Consider the following 12,163-nt stretch of genomic DNA (forward strand, 5'->3'; position numbering starts at 1 on the left):
CAGTTAAATTGTATATAAATTATATTAGAGGATACAAGAAGTTCACAACTTGTGGAAAACGTATGATCCTCCGAGCAGGATTGTTATTCACCTAATACGTAAACGTTTAAGTTAGATTATCTTAAAATCTATGATTTTAAGTCTACTTGCTTATCTAGAATTGTTAGTTGTGTAATATTACTGACTGACAACTGTGATATAAACGGTGGACGTGCTGTGCACACTCCACCAACATGCGATAAGACGTCAGGTGTCGTTAGGTCACGTTGCGTTGCGTCAGGTAAATGTGTTCCTGCGCATTTATATTGATGAATATATATTTAATCAATATCAATGCAATTACTTTTTCGTTTTATATATAAATACAGTTAATTGTATATAAATTATATTAGAGGATACACGAAGTTCACCACCTGTGGAAAATGTATGGTCCTCCGGGCCGGTCTTTCATTACAGACTCTGGCCTCGTGAATGGTTGAAATTAATTGTTTAAAAAATGACGTTGGCAATGTTGTTTGCTTTCCTGCAATAATTCGTCATCGACTTAATTCCATAAAGTAATAAGTTATATAGGAGGTCCGAAGGGTTGAAACGTACCAACGCTCTTCAACAAAATATCAATGAAACAATAAATTGCCTTTTCAAGTTTTTATCATTTTATCATTATCGGATTTAATCTAGCTGTTATAATCTTCGTTGCACTTAATAATAGAATCATTCAAGGTTTCAAATAAGAAAAATCGTAAATAAATAAATAATTTAATTAAAAATAAGTTAAAAATTTCTATTCTATATATTACATATTATTTTGAGCAATATAAAGTTTTTTCTAAACTACAAATTGATATGCATGGCTTATTCTTTTTTTTAAAGAAGATTTATCACCATCATCTTGATCATGCAGCTTTTTCTTAATCAGAATTGTGAAAAATCAAGCCTGGTAGAATAAAAACATGAACATTTGGAGTTTTTAATAGTGCCCTGAATGGTTTACTTCGAAAATCGTGATATGTGCCTTTTGTGTCAAAATCATCCTTTTCTGTGCAGAGGCATGAGACCGTTATGCTGGTGGGAGTATGCCACTGTCATTGGATTCTCTGAACTCCTGTGGTGGAAAGCTAGGTGGTGGAGCAGCTGGTCGTGCCCGGAAGGATGGTGATGATGGTAGTCGAGATCGTTCGTGAGACGTTTGTAACCGCTGAACATGCTCATGAAGAAGGCCATCTTGGCGAGGAGGAGCGCCTTACCTCCGATCATGGCCATGAACTGGAACCCGAGTGGAACCAAGAAGGCGGTCATCATCATGAATCCGGCGACCATCATGGGAAACGCCCTTCGATAATGGTGTCTCCTCCGGCCTGAAAAAGCACGTAGTCAATGATCACTTAAATCTGGTAATAAAAATTAAAAAGATTATTATTTTTCAATTTAATGATCATTACTAACACATGATTGAAAACTAAGAACAGAAGTGGACGTTGTCTGTTTTCAAGCTAGGACATTAGCATAAATAAATAAAAATAATAATTAACAACAAGCATAATTGTAATCTTACAAAAAGTCTTACAAAAGTCTAATATTCTCATTTATATACACAATAACACAAATGCTTTGTTGGCTGAATATAATAGTAAATATCGAAAGGAGTTGGTTTTTTGGAACAATGACAAAAATCATATCATTATCATAATGATTTGCAAGATGGTCTACTTTGATTTAAACACTTACTTGAGTAAAGCACAGTTTTTGTTAGAAAGTAGTTCGATCCAATTGTCTAAATTTAAAAAAAAATACTAAAATAATATCCCATTCGTATGAATTGTAAAATCAAAGCAATTGGGACGTTCCAATAAGTAGAATGTTAATTTAAAATAATGTGCTAATTATGGTCACAAAAACTTGGCAATTATAAATTCTTGGTGTCATTTATTATTCCCAAACACTAATCGATTCGATCATAAATGGCAGGCTTCCACAGAAATCTTTATTCCAATATTTTCAGTAACAATAGCCCTATTGTTTACTATGATTAATAATCCATTAGATTTCGTTGTCCGATTGACCAAATAACTCCTTTCAATTAATTAATTTTTATGTAAGGTAAGGGTTGAAATAAAAAAGCGGGATTCGAACACACGACCTTCGTCTAAATACGCCGTTGCTCTATAGTTCACGCGGTAGAACAGCGGTGTATTTAGCCGAAGGTCGTGGGTTCGAATCCCGCTCGTAACACTGGCTTTTTTATTTCATTAATTTGATTAATTTTTAATAATTTTTTAATTCACTATTTTTGTCTACTTCAACCCACTATCGTCAGCTACTACAAGTTACAAACTTTAATGAAGTAACTTTTTTGTTTAGAGAATGTCTCATTGTAAAGATTTCCTTCTTTTTGTTAAATTAGAAAAATTAGAAAAGCAATATTATAAATCACTTTTGACTAATGACCAATGATATTGGATATATCAAAAATCAAGTTTTATATTCTCATTTAAAATAGATGAAACTAGGGTTTGTTTTTCTCTCCAACAGGCAGAACCTTTCAATGTAGAGAAGGCTATTGATGACAAAGATGTTCGTAAAGACTCGAACATTTACATATCAAATGAAACTTCAGTCCTAAGCCTTGGATACAGGCTAAATGTTCAATTAGAAACTGCTGAACGTGAAAATTGTAACTGCCAAGACTGAAACAATTAGAAACTCTGCCCATGTTTTCAAAGAAAATGTTAAACATATTACCTTATCAATTTTAGAGAAAGCATTTTAATTGTTTTTGTCTTTAAAAAATTACTTGTTTCAAAGCATTCATCCAAGATTTTAAAAAAATAGTGAGCCTAAGAATCTTACCAACTAGTTAAAAACCACGACATAAAGAAAACAAATCTAATTAGGCCAATTACGACTTTCTTGGACGAAACACGATTATTCTTTTCACAACTTTTTTAATCTAACAATAAGATAAAGTGTCAAAAGGTAAATTGTCAAGTGCTCCCGAGGGCTTCGGACTTCGCGAATTCCTTCACACTTGAGCAATAAACCGTGAAACCCCTCGTTTCACATTTAGCGATGACAAACTTGAAAAACAAATGATTGAATTACACAGGGGTAAAAATCGAACTTTTTCAGCCTTGAAAAACATCCGGAGGCTCTGGGCAATTCAATTTCTTGACGTTTCCTTTTTCCATTACGGTCTTAAGCGCACTTAGCCGACCTAGACGGATTTGTAAATTACAGACACACACACCCTAAAATTTCACTTTCAGTTGTTATTTGTGTAAGTTTTACTTGTTAGAGTACGATTCTTTGCTAAATATAATATAACTTCTATTTGGCTTGATAGTTTGATAAATAAATAGTTTTAGCTACTTGCTGTGGACTAGTTTGGCTTCAAGTATGTAGTTTTTAGCAGTAAGAGGAGAAACACAGGAGCTAAGTTCGGACGTCCGACTTTGAGAGCTGAAGAAAAGAAGTTGTTAGCGAAAGTTAACTATTGTTTAAAGTCAACATATTAATATAAATTTATTTGCTACATGTACCGATTTTTGTTTTACTTAATACTTATTGAGCATCCTAACTGAAAATGCTCTATTGGCTATATAAGGCAGTAACTGTGGTATAGCTTAAACTGGTGGACCAAAGCTCAACAAAAACATATTCATACATTACGCAACATACAAAGATTGGCAAGCAAATGTATCAGGGGTAAAGAAAGCAACCACGTCAATTGCACTGGAAACTCTGCTAAACCTACCTCTCTTGGAAATATTTATAAAAGGGGGAACCGAGGAAAAGCTCATTTAGGCACCCGAAGCAATCAAATTGGATGTGAACTAAACAATTCGGGTTGTGAATTTCGAGAAAACTGCTTAATTGTTATAATCTTATTTACAGTACAGGAAACGTCCCGGCATTATTCAAAGAGTCAGTGATATTAACCGGTCACTGGTATCTAAAAAAATCTTCACAACATGTGCATATCCAATAACAAGCCCATCCCAGATTATGAAACAAAGAGGAAGAAACACCTACCCATATCATCTTCAAATGTTCATTCATTATTAATACATAAGTTCTCCAATAAAATAATTTTTGTTTATTAATTGTCGAATCTTGTTCATCTAGTTCTTTGATGCAAAGTATGGATTTTGGAAACAAATAACTTCAGGGTTGTTTGCAGATTATTAATAACTTTCTAATTAGTTGTAGACCAGTTCTTGGCATAGGTTTGCCAAGTTTAGAAGTCGATGATCGATCAAATACGCTGAGAAAGACCAATTTGAGAATCTTTCATCAAAATCATGGTCATTATTGTGTTTTTTATTTAAATATTTAATAACAAAGAAATGCAGTTAAAAACAATTATAATTTTTGAAGAAAGTTTATTATTAGAAGAAATATTTAATATGATTATTATTATATGAAAGAAGATTATTATTATTAGAAGAAATATTTTTTCGTGGAATTCGTTAATCGATCAGGAATGCCAACAAAGACCAATTAAGAATATTGAGAAAAACCCACACGTTAATGTAATAAATAATTATTCAAGTTAAACAATTTATTCTAAAAACAAAGAAATTCAGTTGACATTCCTACGTGACGAAAATGTTTTAGTGAAGCGTCAAAAATTACTGCATCCGGGATGTGATGGGAGCCCACCAGATTCTATTGACCAAACAACCCGTGTCAATAATTGAAATTTCACCAGGGTTTTATCTTTTTATCATGATCGATCTGAAAAGCCGAAAGTCCAGTTTAAGATGCTTTTGGTCAATTTTATTAATCGTTTTTTAAATTTTAAGATTTGTCCGTTTAAAAACCAAGAAACTCAGTCACAAGACCGACATAATAACAATATTGGTGACCTGTCTAATACCGTCTTACTTGGGATGTGAGCCCGCCAGGTTTGATAGACCTAGAGCCAAGTTACAAACAATATATATTTTACCACGTTTTTCATGATATAACGGTAGCGAACTCTTTTTTGTACCTCTCTGTACTCAGGGCTTCGTCAATTTGGAATAAAGTAACACAAATAACAAACACACAAATACACAGAAAAAAGATGACAGTCTGGGTATCATTAACACTAACTCAGAATACTCGGGGATAATTGGGGATAAGCTCCTTCATTCACGCTAATAAATTACATTCACGCATTCATTCACAATACCCCAGTGTACTCGATATTCCTCTGGATAATTGGGGGATAAGCCTACATTCGTTCCAATAAATAGCACATATCGCTTACATAAAGGTACAAAGACCTATATACAATTAAACATATTTATAACCCTGAGATATTGGATCAGCGATCTGTGTCTGCTGGTGCCTTAAGGCCGCGCATAGGTCATTTGGGTGCCAGATGTCTCTCTGTACAGGCTTAGTTCTTTGCTGTCTGTTATTTATGATCTATCGTGATAAGCTCTCCACACAACGGGCAACTCCCAATTCACCCCCAATTAGTATGTCTGTGTGTGTGTCACATTGTGCAATCGTGTGAGGTAAGTATGATCTAACTTTTGCCCTTCTAGACGCAGCCTCCCCAGGCCAGAGGCCAATGCCTTTTTCAATTTTCAACCAGGGGTTTATCTTGCAAACCATAAATAAATTCAGCCGCAAATCCTAGATGACAACAGTACACATTTGGTGTTTTGGCAAATACAGTTTCACTAAGTTGAACCAAACTTATTTAAAATAAATTTAATAAAATAAATTACTTTAAATTAAATTGGTATTAGAAATTACAATTAAATTTCGTTTGCACATATTCTTTAAAGTGTAAAATATATCGTAGAAACATAACTAAGTTTCCTTCAACCTACCTTCGACTTGGTTTCCTTTGCTCAATTCCGCCAGGTTGATTTTGAACGTGTGTGTCTCGAAAAGCTTGAAAATCCTCTTGGAAACTGATGTGGTTAGATCTTCCGTAAAAAGATCATCGCTTTCTTCCGTCAGGCTGCACAGAAAAATACACAGAAGGAAAGTTTAAATATACACATAAAAGAGACATTCAATCCAGTGAAAGTTTGATATTTTAGATGATTTGATGATTTAGATGATTCGAGATTGCATTGGAAAAAAATTAAAAATAGAAACTGAAGCATGAGAGCTAAGAGAAAACAAGATTCCAAAAAAGCAATAAAAAATATTGAGAAAATCAACTTATCCAAACTAGAAAATTTATTTAATAAATTATAATGTAAAAACGATAAATTGTCCATCTATTTTCATTCACCAAGTCTCTCTATTTTATAATGTATGTATTTTATAATTGAAGATTCCCATGTGCCTTTTCATAAATCATTGTTTGATTTCTGATTATACAAATAATAATAATATATTAGATTATTCATAGAGTAATGGATATAATTATTTTTATTTAAATCAAATAAAAATTATGGGAAGATGACATTAATTTTAAATGTGCTTTTACCCCCACGACCTTGCCAGTTCATTCAAAAGTAAGTTGTTAAATATAATGATCTTTGAAGGACTTAATAGTTTCTGATAATCATGGTCAACCTAGTTTCGCTTGTTTTGTCTGTCAAATGCGTTGTGGTATTTTGCCATATTGAGTGGTACCAATTTATATTTGAAAGAATCACTGACAAAATACCGCAAAGACCATAGTTATGATCATCTAGATACATATTTAATGTATACTTGATGTAAACAATTGCATAAAAAATCGAGAAATCAAATATTTTGCATAAACAAATAAACGCGAAGTAAATTTTGAAATTACGAACATCACATGACTTGAAAGTAACATATGTTTATTTTTTTTTCAAACTTTAATATGAAATTTAGCAATATCAGCAATTTTACATTACCTTATGTCAATAATGTATTATATGTACAATATACATAAATTATTCAGAAATGGTGAGATGCGGTCTGGTGTGATGTAGGTTTCAGAAAAACATTTTCTTTATCGTGCCGACGTTTCGATCTTTATTGAGATCATCTTCAGGGCTCAAAGTGTTTGTCTTCTGTGTAACTGTGCCATTCTTGCGTGTTTGGGCACTCTCAACACGACACGCAAGAATGGCACAATTACACAGAAGACAAACACTTTGAGCCCTGAAGATGATCTCAATAAAGATCGAAACGTCGGCACGATAAAGAAAATGTTTTTCTGAAACCTACATCACATCAGACCTCATCTCACGATTTCTGAATAATTATCGATTAACGGTCACTAATCACCACACAATATACATAAAGGGCTTACGCGTATATTTAGGATTAATTTTAATAATTTCAACAAAAGATTAGTTAATAGAAATGATTTGAAGTGGGATGACTATGGCAACTCACTTTTGGAAGAGATAGTTTTTTTACGAGGGTTCGCAACAGCAGAGGTCATATAAACCCTCAGGGTGCCGGTGTTTTTAAAAAAAGCCATTTGTAAGTGTGTCGGGTTCGAATACAGGGCCACTGGATTCGAACCCGGGACCTTTATCTTACTGTGATGAGCGCCGTGTCAACGCCTACGCCGTTGCGGCCACCGAAGAGATACTTCTAGAAGTTCTGGTTATACGAACTTCTATGAGTAGAACTCTTTCAAAATGAAAACTTATTTAGGTTATAAGAACAGATTGAGTTTTGGTTTACCCCACTCTTGCACCTACAGTCATACAAAAATATCTATTATTGATTATAGCAGGTTGTTGGAATGACTTTAAGAAATAATAATCGTAATTGTGCTTTTAAAATGAAATAACATAACCAATATTTAATAATATGATCATGTTTTTGTTCAGATTCAGTTTTATGATAGCAATATGCTGGGTGATATAATTACAATTATATTTCCGGAGAAGAACGAACGAAGGATATACTTAAATTTTTATTTAGCATAATATAAACACGCCCTGTTTTTATGTTAGAATTAGCTGCATAAATAATTCACAAAGCTTTTAAAAAATACTGTTTAAAATAATTTAATTTATTAATTTCTTTTGTTTTTTGAAAAGGTTATTGTACTTTTGAATCAATTTCAAGCATGAAAATATAAGAAATGTTGTTACAGGTTTTACTTAAAAAAAGACCTCCTTTCCTCGTTATTTTAATGAACAAGCAAAACTTCAAAAGGAGCTTCATTAATTAGTGAATTTTGAACAACGGAAGGTTCCGTTGAGAAAGGTTTTTGTACGAGCCTAATTTTGCTTATATTTATGCAAAGAACGAAAAAAACATACTGATTAAAAAAATAATCAGGCGTTCTATAAACTTTTATGATTGGAAATATTGACAATTTTATGTTGTAAAAATTACGTAAAAAAACTTGAACAGGAACAGGCATACACCATGTAGTGTCTCTTTAACATTTGATCTGGACGTAAAACAAATTAATGTTTATTTTAACTTAGAAAAATACTTATTGAATACACACAATTTCGCTGACTTGAAATACTAATTTTTGAACATTTACCACGATTTCATTTGCCTTGTCATTTTTTATCATAAAATCTGTATTATAACAGTAATTACAGCTGAACGCTTAATCTCAAAATCTATGTTTACAACTCATCTGTGAAGTACATATTGTATGCTGTACAGCTTATGATATTTCAGACATAAATATTCTGGTTGCTGTCAAGATAATCATGATGGATGTTTTCTGAAGCTACTATATGCTCTTCACTTATAAAAGATTTTTTTATATTCTGAATTCAGGTAAATTATGATAGTCGATTAAAATCTTTGGCATTATGAGTTAAATATAATTGTGTGTTTCTTAAATAATGAGAGAGTTTTTGTTTTTAAATGCAGTCATATGAAACATGTTTTGTGATGGTATTTTTATGTTGAATCACTTACTTGGAGGCAATGTGATTATCCTCCATTTTCATGGTAACGTATGGATTTATAGGTACGTCCTTCGATAGGATCAGAGCATCCAAGGAGGACAGAAACTTATTTTCGACACAATTTTTCATTCGCACTAACGAGACGTGGTAGTCGTTTACGCGAGGGTCAAACGCCCCAGTTTCCTTCCTGCACTCGACCAGGGTAGTCTGACCGATCTTCAAGTAGTCCCGGTACCAGGACGAATTCGCCGAGGTGTGGGCCAAGGAGAAACCGAACCACACGAATAGCACACGGAGCATATCAGGTCCTTTCCATGAACATGATAAAACAACCGTCGGTAATATCACCGGCGAGGTATATAACCGTCTCCCACCAGACTTTAATCAATGGGTGCGGTATATTTGGTGCGTAAACGCTTGGTTATTAAAGTTAATTTTCGTGTGAAAATAATAAACGGCCTCAACATACTTACATGGTCCGATTTGGTTTCTATATCAAACAAAAGTGACCCTTCTACAACTTTCATTTCAAATTATAACGTTCCTGTAGAAAATTATACACAATTAAGACTTGAGATGGTCAGTAACTCGTTACTGCCTTTCGGGGAAAACAAATTAACAACAGGACACTGAATACGCACTTGATTCTAAACTATATTTTTTATAAAGTACACTTAATCGAACAACGGTTAATCATGTACATAATATTGAAATGAAACATTAAAAACAATAGCTTGGAGTGTTTTAAAAAAAGCAAAAACAACCAGGCTCATATAACTTCAAGCTTTAATTTCAACGACTCCAGTCTTTTTTGTACCCCAAAAAGTATGAAGAGGAAGCCCGTAAGTCTTTGAAATATATTAAAACTTTTATAAGCCTGATTGTTGTTAACTAAAACTCCACTCTCTTCATGTCTGCTCAACAAGCTTGAGAAAAAATAAAACAAAAGGCCATTTTGGGTCTTTTGCAACAACCCAAATTGCTCTAGTCGTTTCTGAACGCTATCAAAGTGTGCATATTGAAAGTAGCCTGAGTACAAACACAAAAATAGACAGAGTAGTTCCACAAGGGTCGTGGTAGGTCCCCTTCTCTTTTTACTGTTTGTTAACGACATTTTGAGCAGCGATCATTAACTGCCTATGCAAATAATATTTCTGCTCATTACTCAGGCAATTTTTTGAAGGAAGTAGAAAGGGAGATGCAAATAATATAATTTGGAACTTCCGAAGAAAAAATAAAAATAAATAATCTATCTTTAAAATTAAAAACATTCCTATCAAATGAACTGTAAATAGCTGTAAGATTTATCACCTGCTAATTAGACATAAATTCAATATTTAAGCTGTAGCAAAGATCTAATAGATGACATCATGAATATCGTTTATATCAAAAGCTTTTATATCATTTGAGGAAAAGACAGATATACATTCCACTTTGTTAATTGAATTACTAAAGAAAAAATGAGTAAAATTAGGGGTTTAAAAATTTTAAAAATATAATTCCATGTTTCACGCAAAACATGAAATCAAATTTGTATAAAATCTCGTTAAAACCATAACAAATTCCTCTAAGTTTTGATTTAAGCTTCTTGTCTTAAAATTCAAAATTTTCAAATAAAAATTAGACAAATAGCAATGAGGTAATTCAGAAAAATCAACAACATTGATAGTAGAAAAAAATACAAAAGTAATGAACTCATGATAAAAAAAATTACTAGCCATTAAATTTGCCTAATGAAAAATAATTAAAATACCTCTTGAGAAATTCAGTACTGTACAAATCACCTCGTAATAACAGACCGTAAGGGAAAATTAATTAACCTACATGACGAAACAATAATCAGAAAAGTTTTTAAACTAAAAAATCTCAAAAATATGGAATTCAAATAAAATAGTTTACTACAATATTAATCATAGTTTGCAATATTATTTATTTTTAACTAGAATATAATTTATTAATTAGAACTTAGTCCTTTCGAAACTTCATCAAGCTTCAATATTTAAACTGTTGCAATATCTAATAGACATAATGAATATCAATAACTTTTATATCATTTCAGGAAAGACAGATATTCCTTCTACTTTGTTAATTGAATTAGTAGAGATAATATTAGTTGGAGTTTAAACATTTAAAAAATTGTAATTCTGTTTCACTAAAAATTAGGGAATCAAAAACTCATTAAAAACATAACATATCCCAATAAGGTTTGATTTAAGCTTCTTGTCGGGGGCGTCGGTGGCTGCAACGGTTTAGACGTTGACACGGCGTTCATCACTGTAAGGTAAAGGTCCCGGGTTCGAATCCAGCGGCCCTGCATTCGAACCCGACATACTTACAAATGGGCTTTTTTCAAAAACACCGGCACTCCGAGGGTTCAAATAACCTCGTAGTTGAAATACCCTCGTAAAAAAAAGAAGAAGAAAAAAAAGCTTCTTGTCTTAAAATTCAAAATTTTCAAATTCAAATTAGACAAATAGCAATCAGGTATTTCAGAAAAATCAATAACATTGATAGTAGAAAAAAATACAAAAGTAATCAACTCATGATAAAAAAAATTACTAGCCGTTAAATATGTCTAATAAAAAATATTTAAAACACCTCATTAGAAACTTTTTAGTGTACCCCTCCTTCAAATTCAGAAGCATGCAAAAACTAAGGATAACCTTTATAAAATGAAAAATAAAAATAAATAACCTAGTAATAACAGACAGTAACAGAAAATTGATTAACCAACATGACGAAAACAATAATCAGAAAAGTTTTTTTAAACAAAAAATCGCAAATGAAATTACTTTATTACAGTGTTATTCATAATTTTCAGTATCATTTATTTTTAATTAGAATATAATTAATTTATTAGAACTTGAGAGCTTAGTCCTTTCGATACTTCATCAAGCTTTACATGAAGTGAATTCACCGAGGCACACAGTGCGATTTCATGCCATTCAATTTCTCCGCGAATTCATCTTTAATTTGGAACATCAAAAACATGATTAATTTTTAAATAAATCCTCCCCATTCATATGCGACGTTCCTTTCATCTATTAACACATTCGTCGCACATCCAAGTTGATCTCCGCTCATTGAAGACATCAATTTCATTTTCCGTCAGACGAACACACGAGACATGAAAATAACATTCACTGTCAAAACACTTCAATCTTAAAACTATTCTGTCAATTAGTTTGTAGCAAAAACCACATTTATTACACCTTTTTTCCAATCAGATTACAACTTTATTAATTCCAAGTGACAAAATAATTCAAGGTACAAGAGTCAAACTTAATACGTACCAACTCCGTGGACTCTGACCTAGAATCGATGGTAAATTAATTGCTCAT

At 32.3% G+C, this 12,163-nt stretch overlaps 1 protein-coding gene across 1 annotated transcript; it reads right to left on the reverse strand.

The window, feature by feature from the left end:
- Window positions 1-855: 855 nt before the first annotated feature.
- LOC106669618 lies at window positions 856-9,132 on the reverse strand. Its single transcript, XM_014399201.1, has 3 exons — window positions 8,833-9,132; window positions 5,829-5,962; window positions 856-1,358 (listed from the first exon to the last, which is right to left on the reverse strand). The coding sequence occupies exons 1-3, from the start codon at window positions 9,120-9,122 to the stop codon at window positions 1,030-1,032; spliced, it is 753 nt and encodes a 250-aa protein (XP_014254687.1). The 5' UTR covers window positions 9,123-9,132; the 3' UTR covers window positions 856-1,029.
- Between the last annotated feature and the right edge of the window lie 3,031 nt (window positions 9,133-12,163).

This window comes from Cimex lectularius, unplaced genomic scaffold, assembly GCF_000648675.2.
Source record: "Cimex lectularius strain Harlan isolate CLEC.00 unplaced genomic scaffold, Clec_2.1 scaffold8, whole genome shotgun sequence".
NCBI classification, from domain to species: Eukaryota; Metazoa; Arthropoda; class Insecta; order Hemiptera; family Cimicidae; genus Cimex; species Cimex lectularius.